The sequence below is a fragment of the Aythya fuligula genome, chromosome 2 (assembly GCF_009819795.1).
Source record: "Aythya fuligula isolate bAytFul2 chromosome 2, bAytFul2.pri, whole genome shotgun sequence".
NCBI lineage: Eukaryota > Metazoa > Chordata > Aves > Anseriformes > Anatidae > Aythya > Aythya fuligula.
This window is the reverse complement of record NC_045560.1, coordinates 137,419,862-137,445,264: the sequence shown is the minus strand read 5'-3', so window position 1 is coordinate 137,445,264 and position 25,403 is coordinate 137,419,862. Positions and strand designations below refer to the sequence as shown.

At 35.5% G+C, this 25,403-nt stretch overlaps 1 protein-coding gene across 1 annotated transcript in view; it reads right to left on the bottom strand.

Annotated features, from left to right (window-relative positions):
- Positions 1–25,403, bottom strand: part of VPS13B (vacuolar protein sorting 13 homolog B) — a 459,490-nt gene that overhangs the window by 213,023 nt on the left and 221,064 nt on the right. The window contains 4 exon segments of the mRNA XM_032182423.1: positions 582–788; positions 5,627–5,847; positions 15,221–15,455; positions 22,921–23,048. Coding sequence (XP_032038314.1) covers positions 582–788; positions 5,627–5,847; positions 15,221–15,455; positions 22,921–23,048 — 791 coding nt within the window.

The following is a 25,403-nucleotide window of genomic DNA, read 5'->3' as shown; positions in this document are numbered from 1 at the left end:
AGCTCCCGAAGTAGCTGATGGATGGAGGATAACAGTGCCTGAATGGATCTGGCATGAGCGCACAACTGGGCAACCTGCAATGCCAGCCTTGGGAGTCTCCACATCCTGGTACCTCTTCTGGCTCGTCAATAGAGACTACATGCAGCAGCTCTGCAATGTCTCAGTCTTCATTTTGACTGGCTTCAATACGACAGGCTGACTGCCTGAAGCTATTTGGAATGACTCACATGCAGCACAGGTACCACAGGTACTTCAAAAATACCAGTTACTATTCTAATAATTCTGGACTTGAAAAATACCTTATGCTTCTTGACCTGAAAATACTAACCATAATTTTCTTAGAAGAGTTAATATTCATTCAATTCAAAGAGAAACAATCCAGACAAATGAAAGAAATAGAAGAAACACTGCAACCATTTTTTTTTTTCCTACACCAAAGAGTAATGATGTATCTTTATTAGTTGATCAGGAGCAAAGCTACTTTCCATACGGACACCACTGCTCTTTATTGATTCTTTTCATTTGTACTTGACTGAACTCCACGAATCAGTATTCGTGTGACATTTTTTTTTAAGACTTACCTCTGTAGTGGTCCCAATGTCAGCTGAAGGGCTGTATGTGCTGGTATCTGGTGGAGCAGTACCAACACTACTTTTAACTGGAGAGCTAGGAGGAGCAGGTCCTGTCATGGTTTCAGGATAAACAGAAGACTGATACAGAATTCCTTTCCTCTGAATTTTATTCCAAACTTTACTTGTAATCTCAGCCAGTTCATACAAAAGCTGCACCTGAAAGAAAAGAAAAAAATTAAGGAAGCATTTCTTAATGAGGTGGAGGAAGATGATCAAAATCGAAGTCCTCCAGTGAGACTTAAAAACATAGAACTGAAATCCTCAGAATTTATAACGTTCTGATAAGCAACTACATTGCAACTAAAATAATTAGCAGCAGTCACAGTACAGTGATTTTGATAAAAATAATCTGTTCTTTGTCTAATAATCCAGTATGTAGTTCATAAAAGTACAGCCAATAATCCGAGCTTGTAAAACTTTTACTAACATAAATTTTAACAATTAAACAAAGGTAATTTGTGGCATACTTCATATGTATAGATACTGCCTCTAGAAAAACACAAACATATAAACTTTACGAAATAATAGCAACACCAAATTTGTTCATTTAAATAGCATTAAAATAATGATCCCATGCAGCACATGAAACTGTTCTATGTTTATCTGTGTTATCATTATTAAACTCAACAGTCTCCTGGCATATGTCATTCCAATATTCAGAAAACACACTGTTTAACTTGCACATTGTTTGACTCAGTTCTAAGATATTTACATAAGTTTTTGTAAATAAGCATTAATCACGGAATTTGTATGACAACATACTGCAATATACTGTATAAAACAAGCTCAGGGAAAACTGCAAACAATATATAAGCAGATCCACAGCTGGATACCATACCCAACTTGCCATTATAAAAAATGGAAATTCTCATATTTATAAGAACTTTAAGCCTCAGGACACATCTACTCTATGAAGCTGGCTTCTTATGTGGGCAGAACAGATGCAGGAAAACACTGCTGTCAATCTACATTTGATATAAAACAGTACTTGATTTTGTGCGTGAGAGTGTGTGATGAAGTCTCAAAGAACATGCTACAGTCCTTTCTTAAGAGGTGAAGTGCTGGAATTTTATAAAAACCTTCTTAGTTCATCTTGGATTTTCTTTTGAAGTTTCAAGGCTTACACTGAGCAGGTCATACACACTTTTGACAGAATTTTTCCTTACAGGAGATAAACTTCTGAGCACTTTTTTATTTTTATTTTTTAAATCTTCATACATGGTGCAATCTATAGACAAACAATAATGGTGGCTGTTTTCACTTATAAAATAAAAACAAACTTCTTTTAGCTTCACTTTAAAAGGTTTAATGTCTGTAGCACTTTGATATGCAGTGGTAGCCTTTAAATTGCTATTCACAAATTTCCAAGTTTTCCTGAGTTTCTTCCATGTAACTCAGGAAGATCAACTAATAATGTCCATCTGATTGATTGAGTAATATAATATTAACTGGTGTTGACACTTCGCTGGCAAAACAATCTCTAGAAAATTAATAGGATACAGGCACACATCCAAATCATACATGCTTGCAGCCTCCCCTCCCTCAAAATATTTATTGGTCAAGAGACGAAAGGATAATTTAAGCTATGCTTCTCCTGAGGAAGCAGGGCTTCCAGAAATTTAATTATGCTACTGTTCATAAAGCCCCAAAATGACATAAAGGAAGAAATGATGCAACTTTTCTGTTTACATGCACGCTACTGTACAGCCTGAAGAGGTTTGTCATCATATAATCCAGAGTTTAGACCTTCTTGGGATTACAACAGTAATAAACAGAGTTTAGTCTGAACTCTGTCTGAACAGAGTTTAGACCTTCTTGGGATTACATCATTAAAGCTAATAATTATTTATATTTTCAGAGAGATTTTTAAAAATTTCTGAGGCTGCAATTCTTGCATCTACTCTGAAAGAGTGGCTATTTCAGACAGCTATGGTCACCTTTCAGACTGTTGCCAGCAACCCATGAGCCAGTAAGTGTGAACCTAATGAACTTTATCATCTGAAACCAGAGACAAAGCAACAAGTTCACTAAGAAAAAAGGCACAGTTTGATTAGAAGGAGATGATTTTCACAGAGATCATTTAAAAAATAGAAACTACATAAAAGCCACGCTACCATACCTCTTTGAAGAAAAAGATATGTTAAAAAACAAACAACAAACAAAAACAAACAAAAAAAAACCCACCTCTCACATTAAGAGCTGAAGCTGTCTTTGATTATTTTTTTAATACTCTTAATTTTACCCCAGTGGTTGTTACTCATTAAAATTGAAGGATTTCTGCTAATCTTGTTGGTTAAATTTCTTCAAGTTTTGAAAGCCATTCCTCATAATATCAGAAGAGCTAATGTAAGCGTACAGTCTTTTTGTTTTAGAAGTATTTTGGAGCACAACAGTAAACATATAATTATGTTTAGTACTCCCTATTCAAGAAAAGAAAAATTGTATGACAAAAATAGGAATAACTCTGCCAGTATTTGTTAAGAAATGTTTCCCTCTCTCACTGCTTCCAATCCCTTTGCAGCAAAACCACACATAACTCAGTAAGACCCCACTGGCAACTTGGCAAAATCTGTGAATTTCAATATGTTACAGTATTTTATACTTAAAACACATTACTACAAAATTGAGAACAATACAACAAAAGGCAATATCCTGACAACTTTGCACACAGAGAGTATCTATTGACTTTACAGTGACACAACCATCAGAACATGGTTTCACGTTAAATCATAATAGTCAAACAGTAAAATACTTCACCTTTGCTACCATTTAACAAATTCACCAGGTATCACCTAATTTAAGGCTGTCATCTGCAGACAAATTATAGCCTGTCATTCTAAAGAATCAAATTTCATAGTTACCCTAGGGTGAGTTTATAAATATCAAACGCTGTTTATGTAATTGTATTTTACATCTTCTGTTCTTGAACATCTGGTTAAAGAGGACTCATTTTCTTTCACCTTTTGCATAAATAAAGCAGGGAGAAAGAATTGCTCAAAAACCTTCACTGAATTCTTACAATTTGTCCACGTCTTTTTGGTCATTATAAAACTTCAATAAATGAACAATGTCATAATATAGAAGAACATCATTTAAGACAACAACATTTAGTCTATTTGGTCTGATATTCCAGCATGCAACTTAATTTTAACAATTCACAACACTCATAATTATTATGATTTTTATGGAACTTACAATTTGTATTTTTCTTATAGCAAATATTTTCCTACAGTTTGCAAAACAAATTATTTGAGCAAATTTTGTCTGGAGATCTTGAAAATGTATTTTCCTTATTTTCTTTTTCCTTCATTTGTAACATAAATTTAGGTAAAACTTCCAATTAAAACAACATCTTTCAGCTTGTAAATTTTATATAAATAATTAATTATTATTAACAATGAGTAATAATTTTGGAGATTAAAAAAATCATAGTTGATCAGAATTTGCTGGAATTTCACTAAGTACATTCAAGTCAAAGAGAGCAAACTATTTTGATACATAAACATCTGAATATATTTACAAATTCTCTGAATAGCTGCAATGTGAAATCTGTACAGTTTTATTAACATAGGATAAGGCAGGTTTCCATAGTCTGTGAAATTATTTAATATTAATACATTAAACATTATGGAAATACTATGAAGTTGCAAAGTAAAGACTTCAGGAAATCTTGACATGTAAAAAGTACAGTTTTCAGCAAAATCATAATTCTGTCCTTTCTTATTTACACATTCATAACACAGTGACAACCTTTTATATGTGCAAACACACTTGTCATACAGATTTAAAAGCCTAAGAAGACCTCGTTTAAGTTTCTCCATTTCAAATTTACCACATCTGGTGTGCAATCTCATTTTAACCAACCCTCAATTTGAGCCCAACTAGTGGAGAAGACAATGGCATGAATCAAGTGAGTCAGAAATAAGTTGGATGGAAGTCAGTGAATGGGGCAGGAGAACAAATATTGACGATAAAGTAAACATATAGTTTAAAAAACTTTTTTCATTCATAGAACACAGAACGAGGCAAGGGAAAAATAACACGTGTCTGAGAAGCACACTGTAATGAGTATACACAAAGGACAACATTAAAATTATACCCGCCATCATAGCTTTAGCATTCTCAGTCTTAGGCCATAAGTCTATACAACTTTATAAGCATTATGTACTGCATTTCAGATCAAAATGATAATACTTTGTGTTCTTTTTCCTTCTGTCTATTAAATAAATCACTAAACAGACCATTTTGTCTTTGCTGTCCTTTGAAAAACTTCTACTTGTGTGTAACACTTTAGAGCAGATAATAAATGGATGCAGAGCCCTACTCAGACATAAGCGTATTTGCAATTCTCATTAACGTGAGTGTTACTGCCAACACCACTGTTCATACATCGCAACTGTCATTAAAGTGTTACTCAATTTACAGTAAAAATTACTCAAAATTTTGCGAAGAAAACCTACACTATGTTGACTACAGTAAACTTGATGCAACTCAGTAAAATACAAGGAGCATTTTCTGAAAATTTAACGACCTCTTTGAATTTAAATAAACATACACGAGGTGGTAACTTATTTTCAGACATTCATGTGTTTTTTCCTTACAAAAGGATATAATTGTTTGCCTAAAAACATGTTATGTTCAAAGAAATGCTAGTTCTATGAGAATATGGTAAAAAATTACATTAAACCATTTCAATATACGAACCCACAGTGACAGCAGAAAAGCACTATAGCATTTAATGGTACATCTGCAATTCATTTCATTCCATCAGCCAAAAGATGCATTTATATTGTAGCTATTACATTTTGAGAAGAGTTTAAATTACAAAACTTGAGAGAGCTTCAAAGCAAATCTTAATCTAAGCACCTTGATCTTGATGGCCCAGTTAAAAAAAAATTAAGACAGAAGAGAACTTCTTCAACCAAATGCAGAACAATTGTACTTAAATCGAGTTATTTTTAATTTCCTTTCATAAATCAATTAAATGTACCAACCTGGGGGTTCGAGCATTTTATTTCAAGAGACTCAAGGTCAACATGGAGGCAGACAACAAATGAGTGTCTGGATTCTGGCCCCGAAGCAAGCAATTTCTGTGAAGTAACAGCTAAAGTAGAAGTACAGCCCATTGGTTCCACTAAATTAAGTGTCATCTGTTGTCCCAGAAGAGTATACATACTGAAATGATGCAGACTAATAGTCCATGGAAAGGCATCACCTAATAGTTTAAAAAAAAAAAAAAAAAAGAGAGAGAGAGAAAACAATTAAATATTTGCATCATAAACACTGGGGTATGATTTTCTCAAAACTCAGTTAAGGCCTTAGAAAACACTTTGAATTCAGCAATTGCTGTCAATGAACATTAAATTAATCCCCAAACCTCAAAAACAGAATTCAGTGCTCTTGCCACCGCTTCCCTTTCTTGCCCCAGAAACAGAATGATGTATTTTGTAAAAACAAATTACTACAGACATACACTGAGCACTCATTTCCGATATTTAGAAGGGAGGCTACCCAGAGAAGTGCCTGGCATCCTATCATGAACCTTTACCAAGAATAAGCAATTGGCAGAGCCCAACAACACAGCTTTGGTACAACCAGTTTGATTGTATCAGAGAAACATTATGGTTTTCTTTAGATTGTCAGTAGATGGGGAAAAAAAAACAGACAGGAAAATTCTCCAAAGCAGGACCAGAGACAGAATTATTTGGGTCAGTCTTCAAAAGGCCTACAGGAACTCTTTTTAGTGAGAGAAAATCTCTGGCTCTACCAGTCAGAGATGAAAGGAACTACCTGAAGAACTGAGAAAACAGATGATCAAAACGGAAGGAGTGTCCAACTTCTCTCTTTCCCAGTGAAAGAATTTGAGGTCTGCAAGAGACCGTGAACCAAAGAATGCTCTACAGAAGTGGGGAAAATAAGACAAGGAAAGATAAGTGGGTGATTCTCATTTCACTTGCAATATACAAATGTGTTTTTTTTTCCTCTTTAGAAATACACGAGGATAACAATTACTTCAGAATATTATTTTCCCTCTAAACAAAGTTTCATTATTCCATTTATCTGATTTTCCGCTGAGGAAGTTAGGCCTTTTTGTCCCCACTTCAATGACAGAGTATGAGCCTTCAATCCACCAAGGGAAGGCATCAGCCCCAAGTAAAAGTCACATAAAGGTTGCTATATGCAGTCTTGCATCCAAGCATAGCATGCTTGTGATCATCCGTAAATCTCATTCAGGACAGAAAAATTCATCTTTGTACAGAGCACACTCATTTGGAGGAAAAAAAAGGATAAAGTACTCCTTCCTATATCAAAATTCAGAAGCACATTTGGTATGGTGTTTAATTTTTTCACAACTCATGGCTTGGAATCACAGTGGTAAGAAGAGTCCAAATTCATCCGACAACCCAGAAGCATGGACACCAGTCTTAAGAATCAGAACAGATAGCAGAAAAATGCAGATGTACACTGGAATGGATCCTAAGGGTCTCATAAAGCAATAGATAACTTGGACTCGAGAATTTAAACAATATACAGACAGTCAGCTTGCTGCCTTTTGTGTCGTACGGTCAACACTGTCCTGCTGAGAAATCACATTGTTGAGAAATACTACTAGTTAAGTGTTAACTCCCATTAATTAAAAGACATTTTAGAAAAGTTTAGAAAAAATAAAAATGGACCCAAATGCCTTCTTCTATTATTTTAGTAAGAGTTCTACTGAGTCATTCACAAGTACTGGGTATATATGGTCAGGAATATGTATCAGGGAAGCGTGTGTATCTCATCCCAAGAAAGAACTAAAAAATTCAGTAGTTTATTTTTCAGCTATGACATACTGAAGATTTCAGCTCAGCCAAAGTAACTTGAAAATATTTTGGAAAGGTTTCAGATTATAAATTTAAAAGTAGTTAGCAATCTGTATTTTTTCCAAGTTTAGTCAGCCAAGAAATACAAAATATTAATTGCAATAGATGGAAAAAATTCAAATGCAAAGTCAACTCTAACGACATGTTTCTAATTACTATGCATGATTTTTTTTTTCCCTGTGACCACCACATTAAATTAACATTGCTTAAATTTCAGGGATTAGGAAGAACTTCTAAAGAGAGATGCAAACTATTCTACACTGCATACAGTATCTACCTTAGAAGAAAAATACCGATCAAATTTTGTTGCACATACAGAAACCACAGTATGCTGTTGAACAAATACTACAGAACCTATATGACAATTTTACAACTATAAAATCCCCCCTATTTTCATCAATTTCCTCTTTCTCAGCTCCATATACACCATGTGACATTCTAACAGTATACCAGAACTGTCCACCTAATAAAGGCTTGTTTTGTGGTTGTACTTAAGTTTGCTTTATTTGCTTAAAAAATAATAATTGCTTACATGCATTCATTTGGAGACTGGTTTTATGAAAATATTTCAGCACCTCAAAGTGCTAACCATTAAAAGCAACAGTGTTTATAGGTCTTACTTCAAAACTCATTTATTAGTAGGAATAAAGGATGGAAAAAGGCCAGTGCCACACTTCGCAGATGTTTTCTCTACATTTCTAACCTTACCATCCATGTTTCATCATCTAATTGCTGAGATTCTTTTATACTAAAATATTAAAAGTAAAACTTACATTGCCTTCAGTGGAACCAGAGCTCACCTCTTCGCTTAATGGCAAGAACATAAATGATACACACGAAAGACTCCTAGTACGGTTGAAGATTCTGGTTAGTTCCTGACCTACAGCTGTCATAAATACTTATTTTTTTACTTTCTCTAGAGATCACTTCTGTTTGAAAGACTTGAAAGTGCATTCATGAAGATCAACTGTTTTGATAACTTCTTAAAAATCGAAATGCCACTTCCAGATCTTTGGCAGTTGACTGACCTGATCACCAGACAATTTTCTGGAATTCATCAATTATTTGCTCTTTGATATATTTTGACAAGACTTCTATTCTACAGTGAGTTACTTTTGTAATATGTATTAGACATCACCTAGCATCAGTAAGGTTGGAAAAGACCTCCAAGACCATCTGGTCCAACCATCCTCCTACTACCAATATTACCCAGTAAACCATGTCCACACTGACATACAACCTTTCCTTAAACACCCCCTGGGACAGTGACTCCATCACCAACTTGGCCAGCCCATTCCAATGCCTGACTATTCTTCCTAAGAAGTTTGTCTAATTTCCAACCTGAACCTCTCCTGGCACAACCTGAGGACATTACCTCTTGTCCTAATCTACCTGGACTTGTGCAAAGCACTTGACATTTGTCCCCCATCATATCGTCTTCTCTAAACTGGGGAGACATGGATGTGACAGATGGACCACCTGGTGGGTAAGGCATTGGCTGGAATTGGCTGGATTGGCCTCAAAGTGTTGCTGTCAATGGCTTAATGTCCAAGTGGAGATCAGTAATGAGTGGTGTTTCTCAGGAGTCAGTACTGGAACTGGCACTATCTAACATCCTTGATGAACATGAACTGCGAAATTGAGTGCACCCTCAGCAAGTCTGCCCATTACACCAAGCCGTGTGGTGTGGTCAACACACTGGAGGGAAGAGCTGCCATCCAGAGGGACCTGGACAGGTCTGAAAGGTGGGCCTGTGTGGATCTCATGAAGTTCAACAAGGCCAGGTGCACGGTCCTGCATCTGGGCCAGGGCAATCCCAAGCACAAATACAGGCTGGGCAGAGAGTGGATTGAGAGCAGCCCTGAGGAGGAGGACCTGACCTGGGGGTGTTGGTTGATGAGAACCTCAACATGAGCCAGTAATGTGTGCTTGCAGCTCAGAAAGCCAACCGTATCCTGGGACAGCAAGGAGAGGGGAGGTGATTCTCCCCCTCAACTCTGCTCTCATGAGACCTCCCCTAGAGTACTGCACAACATTCAGCAGTAGAGCAAGTCCAGAGGAGGGCTATGAAAATGATCAGAGGGCTGGAGCAGCTCTCTTATGAGGACAGGCTGATGGAATTGCGTTTATCCAGCCTGAAGAAGAAAAGGCTCCAGACAGACCTCACTGCAACCTTCCAGTACCTAAAAAGAGCCTACAGGAAAGCTGGAGAGGGGCTCCTTGTCAGGGACTGTAGTGATAGGGCAATGGTCTTAAAGTAAGAGGATACTTATTAGGTAGAGGGTACTTACTCCCAGTGATGCAACATGGGAGCAGTTATTATGACCGTATATATGCACCTAGTTGAAAGCACAGAGAGCTTTGTCCAAGTTCAGCACTCACTGCAACAGGTGAGATTTAGTTCTACAGACTTCAAACACACGCACACACATGACTTGCTAACTTCAGCCTGGCTATTCAAGAGCTCACATGGATAAAAAGCTCTTTAAGTTGAAGTTCACTGCCATTCAGATGCTAAAGAATGTCACTAAAATGTGAAAGCTAATTTTATAAAGTCATTACCCATAACAGATAAATTGAATACAATAATTACCTTGTTGTGGAGATGGTGACATGGATTATAAAATGAACCAGATGACTATTTGAATGGGAAATAGTTTCCCATAAAAAAAAAATGGCCAACTTACTTGAATAGTCATCTCACAATTTACAGAAATTATTTTTGTGTGTTTATATTGAAATACAGCATTATTTTAATCTAATGCAAGATAATTATTTCTAGGAATGGCCGAAATACTACTGCCAACATTCAGCTGCCATTTTTGGGTGTTCAAGTCTATATGCTGCTATTGTATTGCAGTAGTTTATTATCAAAACACTTCATTACAATTAATTCAGACACTAGTATTAGATATCCTAATTTTCTACTTCCTTACAAGTCACATGACAACTTACTGAGTTTAAACATACACTACGAAATATCTGTGAGGTTATATAATTTGTCATAGTTCACACACACACACAAAAAAAGCCTTCTCTCAGGGCCCGTCCTCATATTTAAATGTTTGGAGTATAGTGATTTATATGATTGTCAGTATACTGTGATCCATATGAGAATGTGAATGTGATACCCAGCAATTGCAGCAACAATTGGCAACAATTTGAAGCTATTTCAAACACTTTTTTTCCCCTGTATTTTACTGTTTCTTACTTAAATACCTGTCTTACTTTATCTTACCTAAAAATAACATATTTACAAAGACTGCATGATAGAAATTACCAGTATAACCCAGAGAGGAACATTTTACACATGCCAGTTAAGGACTGTAAAAAAAATAAAATAAAAAAAAATTAGAAATTGAAGGAGGGGGAACAAACTGACAAACAGTAATTAATTTAAAATTATGAATGGAGGCCAGGAAAATATTCTAACTAATTAAAATGCAAGCTTCTAGCAAAGGAAGACTTTACAAATGCCAAAAATGTCCTCATTATTACTCTAAAACATAGTGCTACATCCAAAGCAACATTTTAATTCCCTTCATGTTTTCAATTTCTTTTCCTATTATAGCATGTCAAATGTGAATGCAAAGATTTTTGAAAGAGCACTTAGCAGTCCAGAAGTCCCATCCAGAACAACTTTTGTCTATATCTAACTTCACCATGTTTTATTTTACTATTCTTGGTGATGACCAGGAAAATATATAGATGAATTGTCAAGTAGCTGAAGTCAGATACACACAAACATTCACAGAAAGTCACAGCTCACTTTAAGTAGTTTCCTAAACATTTCAGTCCTGCTCTTAAATTGGGCAGCTATCTATAAGTAGCTTTCTAGCTACTTATTTTCTCATTTCTAACTGTTTTAATTTCTTCAGTAAATACTACCTCCTGGATAATAATTGGATCTAAAGTTTTCCTCATAAGCTTGATTCGAACTATAAAGATAATACTTAATGTAATCTAAAACTTTTTTTTTAAGGAACTTATCAAGTAGTACCTGTAATTCAACAGAAATTCAACAGAATACCTCATTCTTTAAATAGTTAAATCTATTTCTGATCATATGCTACTTAGTGTGACTGAGCTAAGTTATGTTTCCAAATCAAAGTACTATACTTAAGAGTTATTTCAAGTATAGTACTTAAAAACTTAAGAAGTTAAAGAACATAAAAAGTTCTTTTAAATATCCCTACAAACTACAATTACTCCAGAAAAGACATGTATACAAACTCTGAAAACAAATGGAAAGACACGATTAAGGAATTTTGTATAAGCAGTTTTTACAGTATGCTTATATCTTAAGTCTGTGAGTAAGCTGTAATATCCCCAAATGACAGTATGACTACGCTCCCTTTTTTATGTCCTTCTTCAGTTTTCTTGTGATAAGTAAAATGTATGACTGAGCACACAGCTTTCTTAAAAGTAATGATGCATCCTTGTAAATAAGCCTTTCACATCTTCTTCATGAAAGAATGAATGATTCAAAAAATAGTTTCCAGGACAAGCAAGGCTGAATAAATATCATTTCAGAGAGGTGGTAACATGTTTTATGAATGATGCTATGTCCCTGAAGTTTTGTTCAAAGACAGAATGCAAATTTGAAAGACTCCCAATGAAAGTCCTTAAAAAATATTTACCTCTTCACGGGAAAAAACAAAGAAGTTAACTTAAAAGCTTTAAAAAAACTTTGTAATAGTCTGTTTAAGGGGGAGTTTTGGCATGGGAGAAGGCAACAACTCCATTAGAGAATCAAAAATATCAAGATTGTGAGAACTTCTGTTTGGCATTATTCCCAGAGCACAAAGCCACACACAAATAAATTCCTTACCATAGGCTTTATCCCAACCAGGGGGATTCTTTTCTCTCACTAGGATCTTTCCTTCAAATCTGGGTTTGACAAAATTCAAATGACTTCTTACTTTCATAAATGGTTTAAATTACATCATCAGCTTAAAGCCAACAAGAGACTTTCATTAAATTTATCTTTTATCTGTCACTATGATTAGCAAATCAGATCATTCCTACTGAAAGTAAAAAAACATTACCTTTCTCTATTTTTCCCTCCAGTTGGCTGCATTTAGCACACCTCTGATATGACTTTCAGTACTAACAACAGTATTTTGCTTCTGTTGATCCAGGTTAAGTTAAAATATAGGAAGGAGAAAAAGAGTCAAACCAATATAAATGGTAAAACAAAAGAAGAGGGAAAACACTTACAGATCCAAACAAATTTCAGATGGCAAAAGCAGAGTAGTTCTTGAATATGCCTCAACCTCAATTTTTCACAGCATATCCTTTATAATTGCTTGTTTCAGCAATATATATGCAGAAAACAGAGTATTTTTTTTCTCAGAAAAGGCCATCCTCAAAGCAGCAAAACAACTGCCACATCTTCACAGAATCACAGAATCACAGAATTTTCTAGGTTGGAAGAGACCTCAAGGTCATCGAGTCCAACCTCCAACCTAACGCTAACAGCCCTCCACTAAACCATATCCCTAAGCTCTACATCTAAGCGTCTTTTGAAGACTTCCAGGGATGGTGACTCCACCACTTCCCTGGGCAGCCTGTTCCAGTGCCTCACAACCCTTTCAGTGAAGAAGTTCTTCCTAACATCTAGCCTAAAACTCCCCTGGCTCAACTTAAACCCATTCCCCCTCGTCCTGTCACCAGGCACGTGGGAGAACAGGCCAACCCCCACCTCGCTACAGCCTCCTTTAAGGTACCTGTAGAGAGCGATAAGGTCGCCCCTGAGCCTCCTCTTCTCCAGGCTGAACAAGCCCAGCTCCCTCAGCCGCTCCTTGTAGGACTTGTTCTCCAGGCCCCTCACCAGCTTCGTCGCCCTTCTCTGCACCCGCTCAAGCACCTCGATGTCCTTCTTGTAGCGAGGGGCCCAAAACTGAACACAGTACTCGAGGTGCGGCCTCACCAGAGCTGAGTACAGGGGGACGATCACCTCCCTAGCCCTGCTGGTCACGCTGTTCCTAATACAAGCCAGGATGCCGTTGGCCTTCTTGGCCACCTGAGCACACTGCTGGCTCATATTCAGCCGACTATCCACCATCACTCCCAGGTCCTTCTCTGCCTGGCAGCTCTCCAACCATTCCTCTCCCAGCCTGTAGCTCTGCTTGGGGTTATTGCGCCCCAGGTGCAGGACCCGGCACTTGGCCTTGTTAAACTTCATGCAGTTGACCTCAGCCCATCGGTGCAGCCTATCCAGATCCTCCTGTAGAGCTTTCCTACCCTCAAGCAGATCGACACACGCACCTAACTTGGTGTCATCTGCGAACTTACTGAGGGTGCACTCGATGCCCTCGTCCAGATCATCGATGAAGATATTAAAGAGGACCGGCCCCAGCACCGAGCCCTGGGGGACGCCACTAGTGACTGGCCTCCAACTGGACTTGGCTCCATTCACCACGACTCTTTGGGCCCGGCTATCCAGCCAGTTTCTAACCCAACGAAGCGTGCGCCAGTCCAAGCCAAGAGCAGCCAGTTTCTTGAGGAGAATGCTGTGGGAGACGGTGTCAAAAGCCTTGCTGAAGTCAAGGTAGACCACATCCACAGCCTTTCCCTCATCATTATAGAACAAATATATAAAATAGCAACAATACTTTCCAAATAATGCATTTCAAGAATACTATAATGAACTACGTGTTCACTGACATTTCCATGAGCTTTTCAACTTGGTTATAGGGCTAGATCTCATGGACGCCATTAAAAAAACAAACAAACACCAAGACTGAAGACTGTTAGGGATATTTGTCGCACCTTTTTCCAATACACATTTTTTCACATGAATATGAGTAAACCAAGATTTTTACACCACTATTCCTTCAAAAGACTGCTGCAAATCTACATGCCATTTACTTTGGTCATTTCTAAGGACTTAATATGATTATAAAATCATATTAAATGTTAGTAGCTTGTTTTCACTTCTTAGTTGCTTTATAGCTTATCGCCTCCATTTCTCAATCAGATGCATATTACAACCTAATTCTTCCCTCAAATTGGATCACAATTCGAATTTCTATAAAAAATTAGCTTTTCAAATAAATACTACCAAACTTTTTCCTCATCCTCACCCTATGCAAAAGGGCATCCCACCCATAAACATTCATACGACTTTCTCATTTTGTTCTTATTTCTCTACAAAAACCTTTCTACATAAACAACCCAGAACATGGCTGTTGCTTATCTTGATGACCAATAAAGTCTCATTGTTTTGATAGTCTGCTATATGTACGAAATTTATTTTCTTCTCTTACTTCAAATATTAGATCCAAGACACTTTTTATTTTTCCCCCAGAAAAGGCGGTATAAGATATTTTTCCCCACCTACCTCCACTCTGTCTTAGAATTCACAACTCAGTGCCCCCTCTGTTGTGTCAAACCTACTGCCTGTGGCTACACAATAACGTAATTAAAAAAAAAAAAACACAAAACAAAACACTGAATGAAAAAAATCACAGTCCTTATTTTTTCTGGCTTCCACAAACATTTAAAACATATTACAGAACTACTGCAAGCTCACTGATGATGAATTTCACTTTGATTTCCATGGGGCAAAGATTGTTATGAGTATTCTTAGCCATCATTAAGACACAACATACTGCTAAAAAACTGCCACAGCATCACAAGTTTTCAAAAATAAAATGAAGATGACTTTCATATAAGTTATAAATGGAAATTAAAGAGTAATTTTTGAATTTATCACATTACCTTCTTCAAGGATGGGTCTCAGCACAACAAATGGGATTTCCTGCAGTGGTTCCATATGTTTGTGTCCAGCACTCATAATCTTTACCTGTGGCAAGCAGACAACTAGCGTGCCAGGCATACTGGCCTGGCCATGGTACCAGCTTCGGACAGTCCCAGGAATATCACCTGATACAATAGTACTCGGGGAAGGCAGGCTGTCATTTGGAAGGAATACACAACATGATTGCACTTCAAGCTGTAAAAACAAAGTCAGGAAAGATTTCTCAGAAACAGATTATCATTTCTCCCCTTCCCTCCCTCCTATGGCATATTCATTTTGGTACAAAATCTCATGTTACTTGTCTATCACAGCTGATTTAAAATGGTTCTTAGTAGAATTAAGAGGAAAGATGGTGCAAAATGTTAGAACATTACATTCTTGTAATATATTATTACAGCAGGTGATGGAAGAAAAAGTGTCATTTTGGTCTGTAAATTTCATCAGAAAGGTGTTGCCATGCAAACTGAATATGTATCTGTCTACCTTTCAACAGCTTCTTACAGGAAGCATGATTCAGCCAGAAAATTTTCTTACAATAAAACTGAGAAAGTCCTCCTTTTTTGTCAGTGCATTAGTTTTTGTAAGAAACAGTTAGGTCTCTAGAACTAACCAAAATTTTATATATTCTTAGTTTCTATAAAGACTTCAGCAAAGAGTTATTTCATGGTGAATTCTGTCTTTATGTTGTAGTTGACTGTAATGTGTACGTACAAAAAGGTTAATCATCGGACAAACTGAAAAAAAAACACCTTTGGTGAAAATATGACTTTAAAACAAATGGATTGGTGCATGCATAAATTTAAAAAAAAAAAAAAAAAAAGGAGAGAAAATAATAAAGTTCAGCTTTTGCCCTGTTTTCTTATGTAGTACATGTAATTTCATATGAAATAGCACTTATTCTGTATTTTCACACAATGGTGTTACTCTGCAACATTTCTGATCATTCTGCCATCTTCTTATGACCTTCTAGCAAGACTGAGTGAGTCCAAATGAAGAACTGAACTGATCATGACTTGTTAATTCAGAGGTGGTGTAAGCTGCAGATTGTTACCATCTTCCTTGGCTCTTAGAAGCGATATTTTGCACCTGGATACCAAATAGTCCTAACAGCCTGAACACTTGAATGCTTTGTTAAGCAAGTACAAACTATGATTCAGTTCACTTCATAATAGGTCGGAAAAGTCTAGTGTACAAAATATTGGATACAAGATGTTATTTGTAGCTGCGATAAAAGAACACTTGCTTGCTGTAAACCTTTCTACCAAGAGTCTTCCAATTTGCTATCATTAAAGACATCATAGCTTAAAATTGATAACCAAGGCTTGTACATCACACCCCCTTTCCCTTAAGGCTAATAATCTCTTAAGACCACAACAGTGATTTGGAAGAGAACTGGAATTCCTGAGCACCATAAGTACTTTGCCAGTCTAGTCAGGAGAACGCAGATATTCATCTTTATTTCAGCATTTTTGTGCCCTTTTGCTTAGACAAACTGACAAGAATTCACTGCAGAAAAGTATCAGTAGAATTTTGCAAAAATAAATACATTGTTTCATGAAGTCTGTGTTTGTTTCTAGTTTTAGAACTGTTTGAGTTGTAAAATGAAGTTAATTACATCTTTGATAAGTAGTTTATTGATCCAAGGTTGCAGAGTGTACATTATTTATACTGGATGAAAAGCAACAGTGTATTGTTACAGATGTAATAGATTTAGATTTTTTTTTTTAACTGGTAAATTAGTCATTGTGTCAATTTGCAAAGATTTTTACGGTGACACGTTAGATCATTTTCTGGTCTATTAGTAATAAGTTGCAGGTCAAACCATTGTGAGATAATGATAAATAGATGACAAAAGAAGTTACGATCAATGTAACTTTTGTTCTATCAGTACACTTACTGAGTAAACAGTTTATAACAGATTAAATATATATATACACACACACACACACACATATATATATATTCATGATGACTAACATCAAATACTGCCTGGATATACAAACCATGTGGTAATAATAACCCAAAAATTCCACCAGCTTGGAGAGATGCAATACTTTATCGTATTACCAGCAGCAGGATCTACAGGAGATGTTTTACAGAGTACTCTTGAGAAGAACTCTCAATACTCAGTAGAGTTGTTACACTTAATTTACAGTTCAGTACAGCTTTGTATTGAAGACAAGTTCTTCGGGTCATTTTTGTTTAACTTCAATGCATCAATAATATTGAGGTAGAATCAGAATAGTTTCACTCTTTCAAATGCTTGAGGGAAATTTCGTTCATCCATAGATGGATATTTTAGAATTCATTCACAAACAATTGTATTGGTCTTAGACAGTGAATTTTGATGTACTTGATAGCATAAGGCCCTCAACACATTAAAGATTTGCTTACAGCTATGGTTTGTATACTTGTGTTTCATTTAAAGTTTTACAAGAATAAGTGCCATTTGCAAAACATTATTGCAAGATTTCAAAAGACAATGCAGAGAAAATATGGCAAAATTCCATATTTTAGGGTAAAAATGCCATAATTCTAATAATATAAGAAACTGTCAACTTAGATGCACTAGGGCCTGGTAAGTGCAAATTCAAGCATTTGCATTGCACCTGTTGAACTTCTCAGAGGCAGATTCTGCTAACACAACTATCAGCTTCAGTTGGATTTGTAAATATTTGTCTGACAGAATCTGGGAGATCTCTCTAAGAACAAGTTCCTCTGAAGAAATGGAAGAGTGCACCTAGAAGGATGGAACTATATGTTGGACAAAAAGTGAGAATGTGTGCTACAGATTGTTTCACCAATCAGAAAGTGCTTTAAAATATATGTAGTCCAAATATCTTAAAATTAAACTACATCAATAGCATATATTAAAGCTATCATATAAATCTTTTTACACTTTTTAAATAACTGTTAAACTGTGTGTCTAAAATTGTGAATTTAATGTAAAATGTGACTGATTTATGTAACTGAATATAAATCTGCAGCAGTAAATCTTGCATTAATGTAAGGATCTGACAATCCAAGGGAAAGAAAATGAAGTAATCTGCCAGTAAGAAGTCCTCAAGCTGGGGGTCAGATCCTGTTCATGGAAACCATCTGGTTGGGACCCTCCAAGCCACACCAAACACAAATGATCTTTTAAAAAAATATCCTATTCATTAATGCTTCGCAGCTGCACTGAGTGTTACTTCATTTTTCCATGGCAACATCCTTTCTGTTTCAAGGATCTTATTTCAGTTTTGGTAGCAACGTGTTCTTTTGCCAATACTGAACACATTCATGTGTTAAAGAGAAGGAATTATTACAAATTCTTGAAACAGTATCACCCTCTATTTTCATTTCTATTATGTCAAGGCCTACACATCCTAAGTAACGTACGCTAATGATAAACCTATGAAGTAAGCAGTATTTTCCCTTCTACTTTCAAAAAGGTACTCAAAGCACATTGCTCTAAGCTTTCATTAGTATATAAACCTAAAAAAGCATAATGACTTTAAGATCTCGGTTGTATAAGAAGGAAAGTATTTAGTTACTGGAATAAACGCAGTATTTTATTAATTCATATTTTATAAGGAGGATGTTGCTCTATAGAGAGAACTGTGAAATATATACACTGCACATGAATTAGGTCTTCAGAGCTGAGGAGAGTGGGTGGGGAGGGAGTGAGCAAAGCAAAACAAGTGACAGTCCATAGCTATTCTGTACAAGCACAACAAAGAGGGAAAGGTTATACAAGAGCCTCTACAGCCTTTTAAGACAGTGACACAGTGAGATTCACTTCCCTAGCCCACATTTTACAGCTATGTAAAGCAATTAGAGCTGTTGAAGATGACCTACTAGGTGACACTCACATAAAGCTGTCTCCTGGGAAATGGCCTCTCTCCACACTAATCATCATCTATCATATTCTCTCCTCACAAAGGCTGATGTGTTTTTCAGGGAGTTTCAGATATGGAATATAATCTCATAATTACTCCCCAAACTGCAAAGATCCACTGTTACACATCCCATGTGGGGTTATGGTGTAGACATTATTATAGGACTCAGCCTCTGACAATCACTCCAACCCAACTCTCCCATTTGCAGTTGAGCCAGACAGCACTGTCTGTTCAAATTTTAAAAGGCAGGCTGGAAATTCATGTTTTAAAGTTAAACAAAAAATAAAAAAGATATAAAAGGGAAGTAGAGGATGTGAGTATGAGGACTAAGAGAGCAGGCTACCTGTATATAAAAAGGAGTATAATAAGGATCAGCTGCATTTTTCTTTTACCACTGGAAACATTACATCCTGGCGCTACACAGTATTCCTATTTTATTTTTTTTTAACGTAAGCTTCGTTTAAAAAAGCTTATAGTTACAAAAAGCTTCTTGTTTGACAGTTTGTGATAAGCAAACATCTCAAGACATCATCCCAGTTCATACCTGCTGAATAACTGCTCACAGCTCAACTCCTAAAAGTCACAACGTCTCTTCCTGACCCAAGAATACAAAATATAGGAGCTTATAGGAGCTTTACTCAATCTCATCCTCAATTTCTGTTCTTTCAGTCAATGTTTCACTGCAACTAAAATTCTGTATAAGTTATATGCCTAAAAGAAAATATTATTTTCAATAATTTCAGGAAACAGACTCATTTTTTCAAATAATTTCAGGGATAGTTAAAAGCATGCTGAATGGCTGGCTAAGCTTTATACGCGATAATTACACTCTTAGTTGGCATTCATTGCAAGATTACTCATTAATTCATTTGCTTTTAACACAGATCCTTCATTATTCTCACTGGAATCCAGTATTAACAACCAATTAAAAATAATTGTGTTTATACTGCTCCACAATTTTAGCAACTATTAGCATGAAGAACACGTGAAAAGTGAGTATTAACCTCCTACACTGTGTAACTGCCAAAAAGACTTAAAGGCTGCATATAAAATCCTACAACAATTAAATAATAAAAGCAACTTTTTACAGTTAAGTATGGAAGTCTTTTCACTAAAATACTAATAGCTTACCACAACTCCAATACACAAAATCTTCATGCAATATTCTATCATTAGCAAGCCAGGGCTAGGGCTAAGCAAGTACCAGCCTTGGATCCAAAATAAACTTTCCAGTTACTTTGGTTCCAAGCACATTTACTTGCTCAAACTTCCACTAAAAGAATAATCCTTTGATGATTTTAAGTTATGAAGTTCTGTTTTATCTGACGACAACTGTAGAATTTTCTGTTCTACAACCATGTTAATAAAAGATCCAGGAACATGAAAATAGCTTTAGAAAAAAAGGCTAGAGTCTAAGTGCTCCAGTACTTAACCAGAAAAAAAAAAAAAAAAACCATTCCAGAAATTTGGCTTTTTCCTATCCACAGAAAATCTAAATACACTGTCTATTTTATTAAAGGCATAAATATCTTATACTATACTTGAACCAAAAAACAGGGTCATAACCCTCCTCTTGTAATAATTTACACATTGCTTTGCACAAATTCACGTTTCCTATTTAGGCTGGTATTGAAGGAAAAAACCTGTGTAAGTATAGGCATTTATGTCTTCAAAGATATATTTAAGTAAAATAGACAAAGGAACTGCTAGGCAACAAGGACAACAGCAAGCACACCTACCAATCCCTTACATTTCACTATGAAGGACTACTGTGTATTTGTTTGGAAACACATTCTTGGATATTGCCTGTGTTTGTGCTATTTCTTTAGAGTCTGTTGCAACTTTCTACCAGTACTTTCTACTTGCCCTTCTGGCAAGATATTGGAAATACTTTACCAAGTATGATCAAAGAATAATGATGAAACATATTAGAAGTGTGTAAACTATGATTTCATAGGGTCATTGAACTTCAATGTAGATAAAGAAGTATATATAATTCCATATTAGTAATGATGAGTTTTGAAAGTATGAGTACCCTACCAAAAAAATAAAAACAAAAATCCCACGAAACAGCCCACCTTCAAAAATCAAATAAATCTAGAACTTCAGACATGAGAAATAGTTCTTAATAAAAAAAAAAAAATAATAAAAAAAATCCTCAGCCACCACTAGATCTAATCCATAAGTGTTTTATGTCGAAGTAAGGATGTATTTACTAATTAGTCTTTGAAAAAAACTATGCCTATCACTGCTATCAATTTTCACCTCCATAAAAAATACTAGTTTGAACACATTTTTTTTCTCCTTGGTAACAGGCAAACTTAATTTTTAACTAGTTCTTACTGGTTAGAATCTTACTAGAATCTTACACATTCTTCAAAAAAAAAAATTCACTTGATTGCAAAGCTTACCATGAAAAATGTGAGAAGAAAGAAGAAACAGACAAAGTCCTTATTCCATTTTTATCATTTAGAAAGGATCCAGCTCTTCATCATCCTAATTATTTGATTATTATTTTCATTATGACTCAAACTGTAGTACTCATTTATATAAGGAGTTTCATTGTGCTAGGTATCACCCAAACACATACAAAATATACAGCTTCCTTCAAACAGCTTAAAAATGACCTCTCAACTCCCCGTATTTAGTCATTCCATTGGTGACAACATTAAGAAAGAAGTGAAAACAAGCAAAATACCTATGAAACAATAATAAAAGAGCTGAATGAAACCTAAATCAAGTTAATAGAAAGCGTCTCCTCAACTTCACTATGTTGTGCAATTAAGTCACTAATCTGAGGTTCTTGCTCAGGAAAAAAAATTCAACCTTTCAAATATTTTGAAACCTACCAAAGTATTTTCTGCCTCAAACGAGAAAAACAGACAAATTCTGAGAGGAGGCTGTACATGAATAAATATTTTCCTTGGTAGGAAGGCATTGTATTTCTTGACAATGCATTTTAATTTTAATATTATTTTATTTTAATATGAAAACAGTTCAGCTACTACATGCTGGTGTACCATAAAATACCATGCTCATTGAATGTACAGTTCAAAAGGCACAGTTTATAATAATCCTAAATTAGGGTAATTTCCAAGCGGGCATTTGATATGTACTTGGAAGCACAGAGTCCTAATGCATTTCTAAGCCATCTAGTATTTGGTCACGTAATCAAAACACAAGATTTCTAACATTGCCTTTTTGTGTGTGCGCGTGTGTATAGCACGTATATATTTTGATGCCTAAAAATTCTGATCACAGTCTGATGCAGCAGGGTGAAAAGAATTTAATCTGAGTGATCATGTAATTGTCCTTAATAAAAAGGTACATAGGTAAGCATCTGAGCCATCACTGTCTAACATTGTATTGTATCATACACCATCCCTCAAAATATATCATATGCAGTTTCCTCAAATATGTTTTAAAAGGAAGGTATTACACAAATCTAGCTATAGAAGAAAAAAAAGGTAGCTAACTATGTTTATAATACAGGAAAAGTGCGACAAACATTTATTTACTGACATAAGTATTTTAAGGATCTTCCCCTTAAATACAGAAAAGTATTTTGAAAACTCATAATAGAAAATGAAAGAATTCTTAGCCTAATTTACCAAAAATCTGTATTTTATTTTTCAGCCTCTAAGACTTTGAAACTACTGAAATAAAACAATAAAACCTGGGAGCTCCTTTAAAAACCCTCCATAAAAAGCACTAGGATGCATAAAAAATATCATAAAGTTTGGAAAGACATAGTTTTTCTCACTTCCTTTTCATCTTACCTGAAGTGTAAGGCGCTTAACTGCATTCCATACTCTTCCAATAAATTCCTTCATTCTTTCTTCAGGACTTCTGCAACTTTCAGATGAATTCAGCATGGTTTTCACGGGAAGTGACAAAGGGCGAGATTCTAACGCAAACAACAAAAGAATATACTGAGCATATGTATTGTTTTACAAAGATTATACTAAGTAACTTATATACTGGTAGCAAAGAAAAAGATTACTCGTTTTAAATTCTAAAACATATTTTCTCTCACCACATATCTCACTATCTATGTGATAATAGCACGTAGCAGAAGCTTCTATTACTAGTTTCAAACTTGGGCAAAACAATTGTATCAGTTAAATCCATTGAGAAATGCAATGTTTCAAAAGCATTTGGACAAATACTTGAACTTTTTTAACACAAACTGCTAAGAAAATATTATGGAGAATGCTTGACCTAAGCAAATTAAGCCAGATTTCAAAGTATGATAACCTATTGGGTGATAAAATAGCAGTACATGCGTTTTTCACATACACTGCTGCCAGGATAACGTAAAAAAGGTTTTAGTTTTTTTAACTTGTAAGAAATGAAGCCCATATTAAATTACAGCCTTTGATTTGTTTCCTTTAAAAAAATCATTTGGCAAAAACTTTGAGTATGCATCAAAAAAAGGGTCTAAAAATTAAACCATATTCTGACTTTGTCAAGCTTAAAAGTACTAAAATAAGTATGAAATATTTCAGCAACATTCAATATTTTGTAGTAAAAAAATAAACTACCTTAAATTGTTAGGTATTTTAATATATGCTCAAATATAAGCATAACAGAACTACAAAGAAGGAGTGGATCAAGTAGTAATTGCAAATTTATTAAAGAATATATAAGTGATACATATTTCCTCCTTTCATCTCTTCCAGAATATGTGCTCCTTTCTATGTTTTGGGATAGACACCAAATTATTGTCAGCTTCTTTAACACTTCCAGTATTGGCCTACATCTTATTGAGCTGACGAAACTGCGAGAATAAATTATGAATTCTTCATGACTTCATTTAAAATTAAATTGAAATCAGCTCAAGTGCGACTATTTATGCTTCCAAATTATACAGCTAGGAGAAATCTGTAGCATACCAAGTACAGAAGATATCTTAAAACAAAATTGTGCTATCAACAGAACTCAGGTGAGCAAAATTATGTCCCTTTATACGCATTACTGGTCTTCAGTCAATTTTGAACATGCAAGGAAACATGCAGGGAACTAAAAATGAAATATCTGAGAGATGAATTTCTGCCAAGTGTGCAACGTTCATGCCACTTGAGGAACTAATTTGTGATATTTTTCCAATCAAGTCTAGAAAAGACCAGAGTTGATTAATATCCTAGACGAAATCCTTCAACAAATTACACTGTAATGATCTGAAAAGAAATTGAAACTTTAATTTTATTAAAATGGTGAGGAATCAAGAGATTCTAAGAGAGACGGTCAAAAGATTGAGAGATTATTTTTAACCTCTCAGATATTCCTGGCTCCAATTATGGATCTGTTAAGAGTTATAAACAGTTAAAACTGGATCATAAGAATGTAGAAAGCATGACACTTCAGGATTGTTTATTGTCAGTTGTGCTGGAGAGACAAACTTAAGTAAATTGTCCATATGGAGAAGCAGCATGGAGTCACGGAGTAGCTGTTTCATAATATTTTCTTGTAACTATTTCATAATATTTTCTTTCTTGACTTTTATTGCATGTAGTGAGTATTCAATCCACATTATGAATGGATTATGTTAAAATAAAGATATTTAGTGAGGAATAGCTGCTCTTCTTTAACTTCTTACCCTACCTCAGTTCACACTATCTTCTCTGTGTAAACAAGCCCTATAGTACACTTATTACAAGGCAAGAATTAGGAACGGCTTGACTCCGAAGAAACATTAAAATGTAAGAGTTACTGGAATGCAGAACTCAAGAATAAAACTGTGGGTAAGGGGGAGAATGGTGTGTATAGTCACTGTGAGACTGGAAATATGAGAGGCAGGAATGCCTCAGCTTACGATGAAAGGACATACAACATAAAATTGCTTTTACAACACAGTCAACAGGAAATATCCTATGGCACTGAACAAGTGTATTCGTCATCAGCAGGATCTAAAACTATGTTTTGCTCCAGTCTTCCATGGTTTGTTGGCTGGGAAACACACACTCCAGTAATTCTCTCCCAGTTAGGGGAATCAACCTTCTAGTTCCAGAAACAGCTACCTATGATTTACAAATAAAATTAGATAGCTGAAGCACCACTCATTTTTCTTCTTATATGTGCAACTCAAACCTGCAAAGCTGTTCAAAATTCCAAGAGTATCCATCATAGAAAACAGCTTCACTGTACCCCAGACTCAACAAAAGACCAAAAAAAGAGAAAACTTCTATAATGCAAACAGATAAAGACCCATTCAGCCAGAAATCACAGAGAACAGAGAAGCAATAAGAGGTGTTTCAGGATG